The sequence below is a fragment of the Ascaphus truei genome, chromosome 20 (assembly GCF_040206685.1).
Source record: "Ascaphus truei isolate aAscTru1 chromosome 20, aAscTru1.hap1, whole genome shotgun sequence".
Taxonomy (NCBI): Eukaryota; Metazoa; Chordata; class Amphibia; order Anura; family Ascaphidae; genus Ascaphus; species Ascaphus truei.
Window position 1 is genome coordinate 13,890,706 of NC_134502.1, and position 19,800 is coordinate 13,910,505.

Here is a 19,800-nt window from a genome sequence, read left to right on the forward strand (position 1 = left end):
ATATACATTTTGAAATTTTACTACACTATGAGTGCACCTGTTGTTTGTTTGTAGATAGATAGATAGATAGATAGATAGATAGATAGATAGATAGATAGATAGATAGAAACATACATAGATACATAGATACATAGATACGCAAAAATAGAAAGTTCATAAAATGGAGGAAAATTTAATGAACAACAAAGACAATGTTCACTCACAAAAATTGGGAGGTGAGCAACAAGAAAAAGGACATAGAAAACAATTAACACTGTGGTCATGTGCAGACTAGGGGCAGTCTCATATGTAGGCACACCATAAATATAAATATCAATATTCCAATAAGATGGTGTAGATATAGAAAATACAAATTCACTGAAGATGTAAAAACAGCAAACCAGACTTTATCAAATATCTGGAAGGACTTCAAAGTAAGTGGCCAGACTGTATAATGTATCCTGTCCAAATTAGACAACCAGGTATTTCTGTGGACCTGGATGTTAAAAAATCAACCACTATGTGGTCAAATGGGAAAAAAATTACTCAATAGTAAAATAAGACCCAGTTCTTTTGTCCCTTGGCATCCCAAGTGGCGGACTATCCTGTCTCCCCTCCAGACACTCACGACAACGGAGCGGGAGTAGCAGCTGGAACCTCCAAACTAGGTGTAACGCTGTGCAGTCATTTGCAGGGACTACAGAATCTCCAATAGGGTAAAAAGTCCCATATTGTTACACTTTTTAGAGTATGTACACCTGTATATACCTGCACTCACATTGTTTATGTAAGGATTTGGGAGTCACGCCACCTTCGGCGCACTCCAGCTGTACCTCCATTCACGCAAGGGGCTCCTTCAAGGGAAAATCATCCGCAGGACGCACAGTGCGCATGCGCACACCAGTGACGTCACCAGGTACTGCGATGGAAAGCTCCCCCTCCATATTGCACCACGCATCCACAGCATGCGGCGCATGCACGTGATGCTTGTGCAACGCGCCAAAGCTCCGTGGCAACAGAGCTAATCAGCTTCAGCACATTCACCTGTCTCCTGCACCTACTATAGCCGAATCACTGCTTCCACTGAGGCCGTGCCTCTGCTCCGCCTCTCCATAGGATTGGACAGTCCTGCCTATATATGCTCAGCTGTGCCACTGACACTTTGGCTGAGCATAGATTCATGTTCTGTTGTGTTTATCTGTTCTTTGCCTCCACAGTCTTGCCTTGCTTTGCCGAGCCTTGCTCTCTGTTTATCGACCCGACTTTGCTCTTGGACTCCGCACCTCTGGAATACTGACCCTGGCTATCTATGACCCTCCGCATCTCTCCTACCCTGACCTCGGCACTCGGACAATGACTACTCTCCATTCTCTAACCCCAGCTATGGCTAATAGTACCTTCAACGATCCGGACCTCTCCTACTGTGACTTTGGCAAGTATAACAACGACTCTTACCTCTCCAACCCGCCCAATCTACACTCCAGACGTGCCCCTGTGTCTCTGGGTGGCGTTTATACCCATTCCCACCTCAGTCCCGGGGTCCTACCTTGTTTGTGGTGAGCACAGAGTTACATTTTATTACCTATACACATGATAATTGATTAGCGCCGACTACACCTTTTTGTGTATATATATATATATATATATATATATATTATATATATATAATATATATATATATATATATAGTCAGATAAGACAGTTGGCACTCCAATAGGTGCTGGTAAGCCACAGGTGCACGTCATATATGGAGAATGCAGTTATACGTTACCGTTCCGAGGACTGGTAAACAAGAGACAGCACTCAATGTTGAAAATCAAAGTGTATTAGTGATAGCAAAATTACATCCAGAAGCCCAACGTTTCGGTCCTACAGAATGGGACCTTCCTCAGGGGGATACAAAGGGAGAATGACACAGTTCACCACATATATATACATCAAACACAGAATCAATTAACCAATCACCATCACCCAATTAAAATAACACAAGAAACCTGCAGCTCTGATGTCATGTGTTGATTAAGCTTACATAAGATACCTCCATACTGCTTAACTGATCCCCCAGCTGTGTATTGCGTCCATAGCAACCCCTCTCTGTATATGGCAGGTTGACGGAGGGACTGCCTGTGGCCATCTGCGCATGCACATCTAAGCGCAGTGTCCTGCTCTATGCAAATGCTACCCCCGCCACGATTGCTGTGCTAGCAGAGGTCTGATCAAGATTAAGTTACTCCCCTGTCACAGGGGAAGTGTGCCAATGCATTAGGGAGTGTATCAACATGTAGGGGTTTCTGCTTACCTCGTATCCGCTCGTCAGTGTAACCGATCGCAACCTGCGCATGCGCATTGCGGAGGCTTCCCATGGTTGTCATGGATATCAATGTGCCCTGCCGCGCATGTTCTACAGCGGGTCTGAACTCTGATTGTTATGTCAGGGGCAGCAGGGGGTGGGTATCTAAAGAAATAAAGCAGGTTGTGCCATACATAGGTGAAACAAAATAAAACCAGGGACATATAGGTGTGGGGGAGTATGTGGGGGTGGTGAGGATCATGATGGAATGAATGTACTGACATTACTAGAGGGCAGAACCAGACTCTGTCATGTGAACCATAAGTGCATATGGGAGTACCACAATAAGTAGAACCTGCATGTAAACAAATAAATAATTAACTGAATAAATATGCGTAGACTTCTAAGCAAAGGAGAACAACAGAGGATATTATATCATGAAGCACATCAGTGAAATTAATGTGATTAGTCCACACACGCACATGTCCATAGGTATCATCACGATCTGACCTAAAGAAAACAAACAGGACACCTGCAAGCTCATATTGAAACCCCAAAATAACCACAACATATATATAAGCATATAAGTGTCACAGAGGAGTGCTACTGAGCATGGCAATATATATTTAAAACTAGAGACAGAACATAAAACACAGACAGAGCTCAGTGCACATCCAGTGAAACTTATACACGGTAGAGTGCCTATATATATATATATATATATATATATATATATATATATATATATATATATATATGTATAGATATCTATTAAATAAAATGGTCTTTTAGTTTAACATTTTGGCCAAAGTGTTGTAAGCCCCTGAGCCACTACTTGTCTGTTTCCTCCGCGATCCATGAATTATTGAGTCCTGGGAAATCTGCTTACACATTCTGATCCCGTTGACAAATACATGCCAGCAAAGACCTGGCTGGCGAGAAAACCGGGGTCATACAGATGTCATGGCTGTACCAACTGCCAGTTTAGGCAGACGGGATGTACTTTTGCTCACCCTCAGATTGGCAAATCTATAAAACTTAAACAATATTTAAACTGTGAGTCTAAATATGTAGTGTACTTCATCAAGTGCCCGTGCAGGCTCTACTACGTCGGAAAGACGAGAATGTAAAAGGAATGTATCAGTATTCATCGATGCGCAATCAGGAAGGCATTACTGGGTGCTGAAGATGACGATGATTTAAAACACCAACCGGTTGCGCGACACTTCAGGAAACACAAACACAGTTTAGCAACTCTAAAATGCATGCTCATTATACAGGCTCGTGCCCCTACCAGGGGTGGCGACAGGAATAAGCTACTATTACAGCTGGAAGCTAAAGCAATCTTTGATCTAAGTACAATGACCCCAAAAGGGCTTAACGAGGACTTTAAGCTAAGTTGTTTTCTTTAGGTCAGATCGTGATGATACCTATGGACATGTGCGTGTGTGGACTAATCACATTAATTTCACTGATGTGCTTCATGATATAATATCCTCTGTTGTTCTCCTTTGCTTAGAAGTCTACGCATATCTATTCATTTAATTATTTATTTGTTTACATGCAGGTTCTACTTATTGTGGTACTCCCATATGCACTTATGGTTCACATGACAGAGTCTGGTTCTGCCCTCTAGTAATGTCAGTACATTCATTCCATCATGATCCTCACCACCCCCACACACTCCCCCACACCTATATGTCCCTAGTTTTATTATGTTTCACCTATGTATGGCACAACCTGCTTTATTTCTTTAGATACCCACCCCCTGCTGCCCCTGACATATCAATCAGAGTTCAGACCCGCTGTAGAACATGCGCGGCAGGGCACATTGGTATCCATGACAACCATGGGAAGCCTCCGCAATGCTCATGCGCAGGTTACGATCAGTTACAGTGACAAGGGGATACGAGGTAAGCAGCAGCCCCTACATGCTGATACACTCCCTAATGCATTGGCACACTTCCCCCGTGACAGGGGAGTAACTTAATCTTGATCAGACCTCTGCTAGCACAGCAATCGTGGCGGGGGTAGCATTTGCATAGAGCAGGACACTGCGCTTAGATGTGCATGCGCAGATGGCCACAGGCAGTCCCTCCGTCAACCTGCCATATACAGAGAGGGGTTGCTATGGACGCAATACACAGCTGGGGGATCAGTTAAGCAGTATGGAGGTATCTTATGTAAGCTTAATCAACACATGACATCAGAGCTGCAGGTTTCTTGTGTAATTTTAATTGGGTGATGGTGATTGGTTAATTGATTCTGTGTTTGATGTATATATACTGTATATGTGGTGAACTGTGTCATTCTCCCTTTGTATCCCCCTGAGGAAGGTCCCATTCTGTAGGACCGAAACGTTGGGTTTCTGGATGTATTTTTGCTATCACTAATACACTTTGATTTTCAACATTGAGTGCTGTCTCTTGTTTACCAGTCCTCGGAACGGTAACGTATAACTATATATATATATATATATATATATATATATATATATATATATATATATACATACAGTAGAGGCAACGCTTATTCTAACATTTGCCTTAAACTAGCCGGGTTACATTCAGGGTATGTGCTGGGTATGTTCTGGGCTAGTTTGAGGCACGTTTAAGGCATTTTTGCACTGACTAAGGACCCATAGGGTTAACACAGCAGGGATCCCTGGCATTCCAATTCAGTTTGAATGGGACTGCCAGGGACCCCCGCTGTTAATCTGATAGGCCATTAATCAATGCATAAATGCTGGGGCTAGTTTAAGGAAATGTATTCAGAATGTACCTGGGTGTACCTGGGTCTTTTGGGGAATTGCCACTGGTTTTTGTTAGAATAATCGCTGCCTCTACTGTATATTTATATATATATATATAAAAACAACAGGTATTACCAGATTTTCATCCGGAAAGAAGAGACAGCACACAGCCAAGTTGAAATAACAATATATTGAGGTAGCCTTTCACCATTATCACCACATCCCTGAGGAAGGTCACGTGTAGCTGACCGAAACGTCGGATGTAGTGCCTTGATTTTTGTTACCTCAATATATTGTTATTTCAACTTGGCTGTGTGCTGTCTCTTCTTTCCGGATGAAGATCTGGTAATACCTGTTGTTTCAATATCGCATATGGGATAAGCATCAGCTCTTCATTGTTTACAGAGTGCCTGCTGCCTTGTGTCACATGTATATATATTTCCTAACGGGAATAGGATTTGATTTTATTATTTGGTTTTCTTAAAGGGACAGTGGGCCTGTTGTATGATTTAATCCCTGTAAACAAACCCCTGCATAGAAAATATAGTGTTTCCGGCCTTAAATTGGTACAAAAGTGACTGCAATGTGGTGTGGGCATCACAATATATATACATATTTTGTGATGCCCACACCACGTTGCAGTCACTTTTGTACCAATTTAAGGCCGGAAACACTATATTTTCTATGCAGGGGTTTGTTTACAGGGATTAAATCATACAACAGGCCCACTGTCCCTTTAAGAAAGCCAAATAATAAAATCAAATCCTATTTTCGTTAGGGAAACTAACTGACTTTTCTTCAGCCCTCTCTAAAGAACGCTGGCCAACTATACTGGTTCCCAGCTAAAACATGCCCTGGCATATGCAACAATCTACACGTCTTTGCACACAGCAATAACAAAGAGTTTTTGCTTATCTGTTTGTAAGTCCTCCAGAGCAGACGTGTCAGGAGCCAGGTGCCGCGCGCCGCCACACACAGGCGCACGGCTCTCCTACCTGCTCCGGACTCGCACGGCTTCACGCACGCTCCCGCCTGCTCCGCGCATGCGCGCGGCTCTTCCTCACGCCGGACAGCGCCCTCACGCGGGTGCACACAGGCAAATGCCACAGCGGGAGTTCCCGTCCTCGGATCGCAGCACGCATCTTCTGTGCGTGACGAGCGCGCGACACACCCGAGCTCCGTGGCAACAGAGCCTGATTGCCCCAAACACCTCCACCTGGCTTCCTTACCTTAGCCTATGGCAGGCTCCGCACTGGCACTCCCCGGTTCCGCCTCCTCCTTGGATTGGACTGCTTCACCTATTTAGGCTCAGCAGTGCCACTGGCACATCGGCTGAGCATAAGCTTCCTGTTCCTGTGCTTACCTCTCCTGTCTTCTAGTATCCTGCCTTGTCTTGCTTGATCTCCCGTGTACCAACCTTGGCTTGTCTTTGGACCACCGCTTCTCTGGAGCTCTGACCTTGGCTATCCTCGACCCTCCACAACTCTCCTACCCTGAACTCAGCTCTTGGACCTCGACCACTCTACCTTCTCCTGCACTGACCCCAGCGACTAGTACCTACTACATTCTGGACTTCTCCTACCCTCACCTTTGGCAAGTATTACGATGACTCTACCCTGTCCACTCCCTACCCGGCGAGATCAACTATCCGCACTCCAGACCGGACCCCCGAGCCTGTCGGTGGTGTTATCCCTACTCCCACCTCAGAACCGAGGCTCTTGTCTAGTTTGTGGTGGGCACAGCATGACAAGACATCACTGCATCAGCACAGGCTTTCTCATCCTTTCCTATGTAGGGGAACTGAGCCCAGAGAAACTCTCCTTGTAGGTTCCCCTGTAACCAGCCTTAGCAGCTGAGAAGCACTCCTATCTCCCCCCTTCTCTGGGGAAAACAGTCTCTCACTCTCTCTGGCATCACTCTGTGTTTGCCTTAAACACTTCCTTATTAACTGAGGGAGTCCATCCTGATTAATTAGCCATCAGGTGAACAGCTATTCCAGAGAGGATTAACTCTGTGTGCTGCAAAAGTCCTATAGCTGCCCTATTCAGCCACTAGAGGACAGTGATGATATCACTATATATATATATAACCCCACCTTTCACCATTATCACCCAGCACACAGCACTTCCACTGCAGCAAGGGATTGTGGGAAATGATATGCAAATGAGCACACACTAAGTACATTATGGTAAAACCCATCCTCATTGCTTAATTTTTGACTAGCCAGTATAACCAACCCTACACTGATGAGACCCATTAAGGTCGAAACGGCTGTCTGTGGGTGGGTTTACTGGCTATGCATCTTAACCCTGGCTGTGCTCAAATCTGTGACCATGCAGCAAGCTTAAGCCTATAGGGAACCATGTTGAAAATGGTTTTGAAGCAAAAGGTGACACTGTGTGCTTTTTTACCCACCATATCTTAACGATATATATATTATTAAGGTTATGGTGGGTAAAAAAAGCGACAAAAACCCTCCACAGTAAAGCATATAGCAACTGTTAATATTACTCTATGCTCATTTGCATGTCTCAGACAGGTCTGCAACCCCGCCTTTCACCATTATCACCCAGCACACAGCATTTCCACTGCAGAAACGGAATTCTGGGAAATTACATGCAAATGAGCACACAGTGCCACCTTTTGTCTCAAGCTCACATTACATGAACAACCCTTAAGCCATTGCATGCTGATTTAAACACAGCTTTTAAACATAGGCTAGAATGAGATGCAAAGCCAGTAAACCCACTCACAGACAGACTGTTTCGACCTTGTGGGTCTCTTCAGTGTGAGGTTGGTTGTACTGGCTTTGCTGGTTTGAGACTGAGAGTAGGTCTTCACCACACATTATTAAGGTTATGGTGGGTAAAAAAGCGTCAAAACCCCTCCACAGTAAAGCATATAGCAACTGTAAATATTACTGTATGCTCATTTGCATGTCTCAGACAGGTCTGCAACCCTGCCTTTCCCCATTATCACCCAGCACACAGCACTTCCACTGCAGCAAGGGATTCTGGGAAATTACATGCAATGGCTTAAGGGTTGTTCATGTAATGTGAGCTTGAGGCAAAAGGTGGCACTGTGTGCTCATTTGCATGTCATTTCCCAGAATCCCTTGCTGAAGTGGAAGTGCTGTGTGCTGGGTGATAACGGTGAAAGGCGGGGTTGCAGACCTGTCTGAGACATGCAAATGAGCATACAGTAATATTTACAGTTGCTATATATATATGCAAATAATATAAGATAATAAACTATGCAGCCTATTCTCGTAGCTGCGAGTTTGTCCTTATCAAACAGCGCAGTTTGACATGGTCATAAATCATGGAATTAAATGTAACAAATGGCCCTATTCTGTATTACAAATCGCATCGTTTACAACCTCACATGCATCTGTTTGAAGCGTTATAGCATTTATACTCCATAAACATTTCCCTCTCTAAATCTGCAATAACTCACAGTGACATCATCTCAACATTTGTGCCCCTATCTGCAGCTTGGACCAAAACCTCGGAAAAGAGCAGGATCTGACAGGACAGCGTGATAATGTATCCAGTCTGGGACTGGTACGCAGATGACCAGAAAGTAAAAAAAAAAAAAATGTATTTTCCGATATAAAGAGCAGGGTCTGGAAAAAGATGTTTGACTCCCGCATTCAGGAACCAAAATCATAGATTGTAAGTTCATCTGCGCAGGGACAGTGATAGTAAAAATTCCTATGTGCTGCGTTCCGCGCACTATACTGTAACTGTGAAGCGCTTTGAGTACCATTGGGAGAAAAGCGCTATATGAAACAAAGTTGTTGTTATTATTGTTTTTATTATTATTATTATTATTATTATTATTATTAAGGAGGATTTCCTCCCCCCCAGAGCCTTTTAGTTGAGCCCTATGGAGGAGAGACTCAGGGGACTCCATCCTGTGTCCTGAGGCTGTTTGTGGCATACTGGGAGACTGGGACATTGGTCACAGTGAGTGTAATGAAGAGGTAATGTACACTTCAATACACTAAAATAAAGTATATTATACGTTAATATAATATTTAGCTTAATATACATATTTTTTAATATACTACAATTTAATAAAATATAATGTAATATAATATAATTCTGTGTAATGTAATATGACGCAATGTGCTATAATGCTAGAGAAATATAATGTAATACGATACAATGCAATATACTATACAATTATTTATTGTATTAAAATATAATGTACTGTGATATAACAAAATATAATATAAGGATGTAGCAGACATTCCTGCTACATCGCGCCAGAAGGAACAATAACGTCTGCTACATCTGTACTGCAGATGCAGCTGCCGGATTTAGACTACTTCCCTTGGAAAATCTGTGATCATCTCTCAGTAACTGTGAGATGGTCCACAGAAGTCTGTAATGGATCATCGGATTAACACAGCGGGGGTCCCTGTGTTTGAATGGGACACCCAGCACAGCAGATTCACACAAAGCGAGTCCCATTCAAATGCAGAGACCCTCGTGGTGTTAATCCGATGGGCCATTAGTCTGGCTGCAGAAATCTCACAGCGTGCTTCAGAAATCTCACCGCACTGGAGGGGTTTTAGTGCAGAATTCTTAAGGCAAGTGATCTAAAACGAGCAGCAGAAGCTGCATAATGCTATAGAATAAAATGTAATATACTATACCTAATACAGGGGTGCGTAAAGTTTTTTTTGCTGCTCCCCCCCCCCCTGTGTGCCGGCCCCAGCACTCGCACCCCCCATCTCCAGTGATCTGGGTCACGTGACCCCACAGCATCATTTCACTCGCTTTACCATGACGACGCGTCACATCACATGACCCCGCGGAGTCATTTGACGCAGCGTTGTCATCGCAGTTGCAGAGGCCTCGCATGGTCCCCTAGCATTCATTTAAATGCCTCAGGGAAGAGCGCGGGGCCTCTGCAACTGCCGCGCCCCTTCCCCCCAGCAAAATCCTGCACCCCCCAGTTTGTGCACCCCTGCTCTAATATATTATATTATTATTATTATATAATAATATTATTATTATTATATTGTAATCATACATACCATTGTATAATATCCTAAAAAAAAATATATATATATAATATCATATTAGAATATACTATCATATAATATATTATAATATACTATAATCTAATCTAATATATTGCACAATAATAGAAAGGAATTTCCAAAGCAGCGATGTTAAAAAGCAGAAGTGATGGGGAAACTCATATAATGTACTGTCAGCAGTTGCATCAGCTCTGCAGACAAACTCAGGCAAGGGCCAGAGACCCTTTTTGGATCAAAGTGTACTAATGACAGTGACATGTTTAAAGGTGAAAACCACTGACACTGCCCTCCCACTATAATGAACTATCTTTAAAGTGAGCTCAGTTTAACCTACTTTAATTAATTTTAAACCTTATCATCATTTACTTTCTAGCTTATTAGGACCGTCAAGAGTGACAGTGACACCTTTAATGGGTTAAAGTGTCAGTCCCACATAGGAACCAAGTGACACATTTAATGGATTAAAGATGGAGTAGATTCATGAAGAACAGAAGGCCGCCTTCCCCTGGAGTGTTTTCAAATTTTAAAAAGTTATTGTGCAGGATCAACATTTTGGTCCCAGCATGAAACTTTATCAAGGTAAAACTGAAACTACTTAAACTAAGGTCCAGATCCACAAATCTTGATAAAACCAGGGCTAATAATGCACCGTTAGCTAAAACAGGAATGGAGTTTAAGTTCCCTGAGTTAACATGGTAACCAAAAAGCTAATTATATGCAAAAACAAAGTCCAAACTGCATCTCATTTGCGAAGGCTTAAAGTCACAATTTGTTAACATAACATTGCGCTATCTTTCAATAACGTGACATTATGCTAGTCTTGTAATTACTCCTACTGAGAGCCCACAATAAATATTTCTATGGCAAATCTTGAACAGAGATTCCTAACCACATGCCTCCACAAACCTTACAAATATTACAGATACATTGATGATTTATGCATAATACGGGCAGAGGATGAAGACAATATAAAGCTTCAATCACACTTATGCAAAGCGAGCCATCTTACATAGCCAGGCTACAAGATATTACTGCATATGCTCTTACACTAAAAACTGGAACAGAAAACTCACAACCCTGACTGAATCATTCAGACAGAAGGGATACAAGCCAAAGGCTATTAGCAAAACAACCACATCTGCACTCAAAGCCCCACTAGAACACTTGCTTCAATACAAGAAGAAAGAAAGAACCTCACGGATAGCACAAGTGGCCACATACAGCCCGGCCCTAGAGGGAATGTGAAAAATATTCAAAGATCTGCGACCCATGATGACAGAGGATGACATATTAATAGAATATTTCCCCAAACCGCCCATCCTTGCATTATGTCAACCGACAAATATCAAACAGAAGATACTGCACCGACACACTTTATCCGAGCAAATACCCGGTATGTACCTGGCAGATACCTGGAATGCGCCGCTCCTCACCTCTGACAAGCCCCGTTGCATTTGCCTTCCCAGCCTGGGTTCATGCCTGGCTGATGGGCGGCTGATCTGTTAAATGATAATGATTAGGATTTAATAGGCTGCAATGCTTCGCGTGTCTACCAGATGGCATAAATTCATGAATTGTAATGCAGTATATATATATATACTGTGCAGTATTGCACCCAGCTGGAATAAAATGCTTCAATCCCGGCTTGGAAAATAACTCAATGCACTCGGGCAGAAAACAGTCACAAACCTCAATACACCCGGGTATACCCGAATTCGTGGGACTAGCCGAGCTCGAATAAAGTGTGTCGCCAGTGTAGTTAACAGAAAACGTTATAACGAACTTAAGGATTCTGAGAATGGCACAAGACCATTGAACATAACACGTTGCAAACTTTGCAAACATATGCCAAGATCCCACAGCCAGCCACAAACAGAACATTCAATGTTAAAGGATCATACTGCTCCACAGGCGAACCAGGGAAGGGGAGGGGAAAGGGTGACGGGAACAGGGACCCTCACGACTGCTGTTCTAGAACAAAGGTGTGAAGGTGCTACAATCTGGGGTGAATTTCGATATGTATACCTGAAGAAACAAAGAACCCCAATGTGAGAGCACTCAATCACAGTGATATCACAGAATTAACACAGGGTAAACACACCTGGGCAGGCCTAATAAGGTAGAGTGGTAAGTATGGTATGATATGGTGTGTAAGTTGTATGTCTCTCCAATAAAGTGTTTTTTTAACTTTCCATACTTACCACTCTACCTTATTAGGTCTGTCCAGGTGTGTTTAGCCTGTGTTCATTCTGTGATATCACTGTGATTGAGTGCTCTCACATTGGGGTTCTTTGTTTCTTCAGGTTTTCATACTGCTGCACATCCAGGAATGTGGTAGATATGATTCAATGTAGCAAATGGGACCAAGGATGCTACATTGGTGAAATCTGTCCAAAACATCAAACCAGAATGAATTTACTGTACACAGAAAACAATAACACAACATGAGGAAGGGAGATACTGCACTCCAGTGGGACACCCCTTCTCAAAGTCAGATCATTAAAAAAATACTCTAATTTAACAATTCCAATCCTCAAAGGAATTTTTAAAAGCACTCAAGAATGGAGGGAGAATATTTGAATTCAAAATCATATTGAACTTAGACCGAACGAAAGAGGACTTAAGACTTAAGTGAGGTTTCTTACACACTATCAGAATGTTTTGTAAATTTCTGTCTACCTCTATATTAATTTTAAAATGTGACCCCCATCTCCCCCAACTGCACCCCAACACTGCTGATGAATGTTTTGTCCTACATGCTCTCCACATTTCTCACTACCCCTTTCATCCATTTATTGCCCTGTGTGTTTATTTACTATCCCTCTCTATTCTTTCTCTATCTCATCTGACTTAGATTATTATCTTGTATTTTACATCTGTGTTAAACTCATGGAATCTTTTATAAATCGGTATTACTTGTCCTGAGGAAGAGAGAGAACTCTCAAAAGCCTGTCTTAAAATATTAATTGTTAGTCCAAATACAAAAGGTATCCCCTAATACTGAAGTACTCATTTATTTTACACGATAAATATTAAAATGTAACTACTTTATTACACAGTCAAGAAGAGTGCTGCCTTCTGTTCTTCAATAATCTACTCCAGGTGTTCCCTAGACCTGTGTGTACTTGTGGCATTTGTCACAGGAATCATGAGTGCTTTCTCACCCATAATGGTTAATTGGATAAAGGTTCAGTCCTATGTAGGAACAAATATACCTATTTTACTATATATTCTCCATACAGATGCAGCGGCCGTTATTTTAAGGCATCACGCGCCGTTTTCGTGTGCGCTGCTGTACTCCATGCGGCAGCAACACGGCCAATCGCCCCAGGCACACGTGTTTAGCGCGGTTGATTTGTTTTAATTTCATGTATTGTGTGAAATTATATGCAATGTATTGAAATGAAATTAATGAATTGTAATGTGTACAGTACTGTGCTGCTGTGCTACTGTGTCAATTTCAGGTGTTTAAAAGCCGGAACACTAAAATGCCATTTTATGCACTCGCCTGCACTCGCGTCTTAAGGCGGTACGGTTGGAAGCAATCCCGCGCCATCACATGGGTATTCCGAGCTATACACTGCGTGATTCCTTAAAATAACGGCCGCTGCATCTGTATACATCAAAGGGAATGATAGGAGCACTCACAGTTCATGTACAGTATAGCTGCTATGGGTGCACTGTATTCCACAACAAGTGAGGACATAATGGACAAAATAGATAAGGTTGCACTTTAATGGACTTAAAGACACTATTTCACTAAGTACATTGGTGTGACACCTTATCAATTTTGTCTATTCTCCATACTATATACATTACTTTTCAATGCCAGCTCTTCCCTCCTGGCTCCCGGATCTAATCCTCTCCTCTCCTCCGTGGGTACAGCTGGCGTATAGACATCCACATATTCATACTCGTCCTCGTCCTCAGAGTTTAGAGTCTGTGCTGGGGGTTGAGGGAAGAGCGACAAGGTGATAAAGTGTCAGCCTCCCCCTCACACACTACTACACCATGCAATTACACAGCATTACACAGCATGGGCAGCAGGAGTGCCAGCCTCCTCTCACACATGCACACTGTTACATGTATACACAATACAGGTACAGTACGGGCAGAGGTACAGTAGCGACAGCCTCCCCCTCACACACACTCTACACCATGACATGAATACCCAGCACAGGTACAGAGAAGACAGTGGCAGTGCCAGCCTTCCCCTCACACACTCTACTACACCATGAATGTAAGGGAAGTAAACATAATTATGCCCCTTTATAGATCATTAGTAAGACCACACCTTGTATATGGAGTACAATTTTAGGCACCACTCCTTAGAAAATATATTATGGAACTAGAGAGAGTGCAGAGAAGAGCCACCAAATTAATAAAGGGGATGGACATTCTAACTTATGAGGAGAGGTTAGCTAAATTAGATTTATTTACATTAGAAAAGAGGCGTCTAAGAGGGGATATGATAACTATATACAAATATATTCAGGGACAATACAAGGAGCTTTCAAAAGAACTATTCATCCCAAAGGCAGTACAAAGGACTCGGGGCCATCCCTTAAGGTTGGAGGAAAGGAGATTTCACCAGCAGTAGCATATCATGCCGAGGCACTTTATCGGCATGAAACGCGTAGGTGCGTTCATTTAGTCCTATTGCTGTTGAGCTTACAATAAATTGATCTGGCTATTTGGAGTTTTTTTGGGAATTTTATTTCATTTTTACCAAGATTGGATGTCATTTGGCTGTGCTCTGCAACAAACTACATCTCTGGATTCTTACTACAATAGACCAAATTTAGCATAGGTTGAACTGGATGGACACATGTCTTTTTTCAACCTCATGTAACTATGTAACTATGTAACTATGAGATGTACAGATGTAGCAAACATTATTACCTATGTTAACATGAATCAAAACACAAAATAATTCGATAAATGACAACTGTGTTATATCTATAGCCATTGTTTGCAGATTAATTCAATTATGCTCCAGTATTAACTCTATGCATTACATTAATGGTTGCAATAACGTGTACTACATCTGTATACAAAGTGTAGATACAGCATGGGCAGTGGTAGTGCCAGTCTCACTTACACACACACACACACACACACACACACACACACACACACACACACACACACACACACACACACACACACACACACACACACGCACACGCACACGCACACGCACACGTACACGCACACGCACACACAGACACACACACACAAGTACACTCACCCTTTAACACAGCACAACTATTTCAATTAATTTATTTTTTCACTACGTGGTGTATATGTTATGGATTTTCCATGTTATATAAGGAAAAGGGGTTTTAATAATGGCTTCTGTAACCCTTTCCAGTCTTAAAAGTTCAAAGCTCTTTATGAGTGTGCCAGTCCTAGAGGCAGGGCCACCAACAGGGGGGGACAGCTGGGACTCCTTTCCCAGGCCTGCCTAGAGGTGCTGATTATGTATCCCAGTCCAATTCTAGAGGTGCCAGGCTCTGTGTCCTGTCCAGCCATAGGGATGACTGGCTCTGTTTTCCTGTACTAGTCCTACTGATGTCAAGCTCTGTATCCTTGCTCCAGTCCTAGAGGTATTGGGCTAGGAATCCCTGGACCACTCCAAGAGGGGAAGGGCTCTGTTACCTGCCTTACCTTTTTCCATCTTATTCTCATATGTACTCTGCATTTTGCTCGGCATTGACTCTCTGCTGTGTTTCTCTGCTATGCCACTCTGCACTGTTCCCTGTTGTGCTTTTCTGCACGGTCTCTCCACTGTGAAGCTCTACTCCCAAAATGCAACCACATTCGTTTCGTTTCCCATCTTTTTGCAGAGAAAACGAGATCAGCTAAGTCCAGATGTCAGATACTGTAGGGGGAAGTGAAAGTATATACAGTTAGGTCCAGAAATAATTGGACACTGATACAAGTTTTGTTATTTAGGCTGTGTACCAAAATAAATTCAAGTTACAGTTAAATAATGAATATGGGCATAACGTGCAGCCAATCAGCTTTAATTTGAGGGTATTCACATCCAAATTGGAGGAAGGGTTTAGGAATTACATCTCTTTAATATCTAGCCCCCTCTTTTTCAAGGGACCGAAAGTAATTGGACAATTGACTCAAAAGCAGTTTCATGGACAGGTGTGGGCTATTCCTTCGTTATTTCATCATCAATTAAGCAGGTAAAAGGTCTGGAGTTGATTCCAGGTGTGACATTCGCATTTGGAAGCTGTTGCTGTGAACCCACAACATGCGCTCAAAGAAGCTCTCAATGCAAGTGAAACAGGGCATCCTTAGGCTGCAAAAAAAAAAGAAAACCCATCAGAGAGATAGCAGGATCATTAGCAGTGGCCAAATCAACAGTTTGGTACATTCTGAAAAAAAAAAGAACGCACTGGTGAGCTCTGCAACACAAAAAGGCTTGGACATTCATGGAAGACAACAGTGATGGATGATCGTGGGATCCTTTCCATGGTAAAGAAAAACCCCTTCACAACATCCAGCCAAGTGAAGAACACTCTCCAGGAGGTAGGCATATCATTATCCAAGTCTACCATAAAGAGAAGACTTCACGAGAGCAAATACAGAGGGTTCACCACAAGGTGCAAACCATTCATAAGCCTCAAGAATAGAAAGGCCAGATTAGACTGCCAAACAATATCTAAAAAAGCCAGCCCAGTTCTGGAACAGCATTCTTTGGACAGATGAAACTAAGATCAACCTGTACCAGAATGATGGGAAGAAAAAAGTATGGAGAATGCTTGGAACGGCTCATGATCCAAAGCATACCACGTCATCTGTAAAACACGCTGGAGGCAGTGTGATGGCATGGGCATGCATCGCTTACAAAGACACTGGGTCACTAGTGTTTATTGATGATGTGACAGAAGATAGAAGCAGCCGGATGAATTCTGAAGTGTATAGGGATATATTGTCTGCTCAGATTCAGCCAAATGTAGCGAAGTTGATTGGACGGCGCTTCACTTTACAGATGGACAATGACCCAAAGCATACTGTGAAAGCAACCCAGGAGTTTTTTAAGGCAAAGAAGTGGAATATTCTGCAATGGCCGAGTCAATCACCTGATCTCAACCCGATCGAGCATGCATTTCTCTTGCTCAAAACAAATCTTAAGGCAGAAAGACCCACGAACAAACAACAACTGAAGACAGCTGAAGTAAAGGCCTGGCAAAGCATCACAAAGGAGAAAAACCTGCGTTTGGTGATGTCCATGCATTCCAGTCTTCAAGTAGTCATTGCCTGCAAAGGTTCTTGACAAAGTATTAAAAATGAACATTTTATTTATGATTGTGTTAATTTGTCCAATTACATTTGAGCCCCTGAAATAAGGGGACTGTGTATGAAAATGGTTGCAATTCCTAAACGTTTCATACGATATTTTTGTTCAACCCCTTGAATTAAAGCTGAAAGTCTGAACTTCTATTGCATCTCGGTTGTTTAATTTCAAATCCATTGTGGTGGCGTACTGGTGGCGTTATTAAATTTGTGTCAGTGTCCAATTATTTCCAGACCTAACTGTAGGCTTAACATGGGAGGGCTCTGAAAGGGGAGAGTTTAAAGGCACTGATGTTCTGAATGTCTCTGGCAAGGTAGGGGTTAATGGACCAGGGCTCTGCACTCTGAACTGCACCCTATAATTGGTTAGGATCTCACTACGGAAACCTACCTTAGAAAACATATTTATGAGTGTTCCCGCTGCCTTCTGAGCCTCTACTGAGGAGAGCGCCTCTGGGAGGAGAGTGCCTCTGTGTACCTTGTGGCAAAGTCCACCACGGTGAGGATGTACATATTCCCCATCTGATTTAGGATCTGCAGAGGCCCCACTATATCCATTGTCACACGCTGGGAGGTTTCTCTAATCACCAGTAGCGTTCAAAAGGTGCCTTCCGCCAATCACCATGTTTGCCTATTGACGGGAAAGTGCCACGGGCGGGCAGCAGAAAGTTACCACTTCTTGTGCCTCGCCCAGCCAGTAAAAATGCTGGGTCAGATGTGCTTTCGTACGAGTCATTCATTGATGTCCAGCTAGTAGTATCTTGTAGGCCAAGCGCAGAGACTGGGCCTGTTATACTGTACAGCGAGAACGATCAGTTGGTGGGTCCCCGTCCAAGGCAAATCTGAAACATCAGGGACTTATTCCCATTACAGGAGTTTGCGCTTCCAAAGGAGCTGATCAGCCTCCTGCTCGGAAGCCAGCTATGGAAGCATGCTGCATCAAGCCCTCTACGCTCAGGTCAGCCCGCTGGACCTCCCAGAAGGCATGCCTCTGCTTCATGCCCTCATCCCTTGTCCACAGTCAGGAAGGGGGGGGGAGGGGTCAGTCACATTGGGTTCTTTCCAGCTTACCTTTTCTGTCAGGGAAGGGATAATTGGCCCCTTCTCTTGTACTGGTTCTGCCCAAGATTTTCAGCCGGAAAACTTTAGTTAAAAAATCTCTATGGGGTACAGTATATGTTCTAAGATCATATTTAAATTTTTTATGTAAATCAAAATGAGTGCTAAAAAGTAGTTAAAACTTTCATAAAATGTGCATCATATGTAAGAAGGTAATGACTTCCTACATACTGAATGATGCGTAGTTTTTGTTGGATTTTTATTATGCATTGCATCATGTAGTATACCATTTAAATTATGTGTATTTTTTTATTTATGTTAGTACATTTTAATTGTTAGTATAATATTATTTATAACAACCATACAGTGAAAATAATACATTTTGTAAACTTATACACAGTATAAAAAAAAGTCCATGCTACACCACTTATTCTGTGCCTCTTAGTGTCTCCAGACTTTGCCCTCTGTCTACCTCAAGGTCATCAAGAAACAATTGAAGAAACATTGGCCCCAGACTTATACTGTGGACCCACTTTACTTGCCCAATCTAAACAGTTTCCATTATTGATAAGCCTCTATCCTAAAACCCATTTCCCCGACTAATATCCTTTATTTTCTACTTTCTGTGTCACCATATGAAAACTCTTTACAAAACCTAAATAAAACAGTGTAATTAGTACTATTTCGTTGTACGAAGGACTGACCTCTTACACATGCCACTGTCCGTGGATTAATCTGGTACTATGACAAATGATCTCTTAAATATATATAGGCAGAGGTGTTCCTCACTCGCTGTGAGGAACACCCATGCCTGTTAACTACTGCTAAGGGACATGCACCTACCTTTTACTGCATACATGTGAGTGCCAACTACTCTCCACTAACACACACACACATATATATATATATATATAGTCAGATAAGGCAGTTGGCACTCCAATAGGTGCTGGTAAGCCACAGGTGCACGTCCCATATAGAGAATGTAGTTATACGTTACCGTTCCAAGGATAGGTAAACAAGAGACAGCACTCAATGTTGAAAATCAAAGTGTATTAGTGAAAGCAAAAATACATCCAGAAACCCAACGTTTCGGTCCTACAGAATGGGACCTTCCTCAGGGGGATACAAAGGGAGAATGACACAGTTCACCACATATATATACATCAAACACAGAATCAATTAACCAATCACCATCACCCAATTAAAATAACACAAGAAACCTGCAGCTCTGATGTCATGTGTTGATTATCATGTCATGTCCTTTTGTATGCCCCTGAGGAAGGTCCCATTCTGTAGGACCGAAACGTTGGGTTTCTGGATGTATTTTTGCTTTCACTAATACACTTTGATTTT

The 19,800-nt window shown here is 42.5% G+C and overlaps 2 protein-coding genes across 3 annotated transcripts in view; one reads left to right on the top strand and one right to left on the bottom strand.

Moving 5' to 3' along the window:
- Positions 1-15,937, bottom strand: part of LOC142470685 (C-type lectin lectoxin-Phi1-like) — a 33,574-nt gene extending 17,637 nt beyond the window's left edge. The window contains exons 1-2 of one of the 2 annotated variants that reach the window (XM_075577306.1): positions 15,745-15,937; positions 13,894-14,019 (exon numbers count right to left, since the gene is read on the bottom strand). In XM_075577306.1, the coding sequence (XP_075433421.1) occupies positions 13,894-14,019; positions 15,745-15,790 (172 nt within the window). In that variant the 5' untranslated portion in view covers positions 15,791-15,937. The remainder of the gene's footprint in view (positions 1-13,893; positions 14,020-15,744) is intronic. The other variant, XM_075577305.1, reaches the window with a different exon arrangement.
- LOC142470686 (E3 ubiquitin/ISG15 ligase TRIM25-like) overlaps positions 1-19,800 on the top strand; it is a 31,516-nt gene that overhangs the window by 254 nt on the left and 11,462 nt on the right. The gene's annotated exons all lie outside the window — the stretch shown is intronic.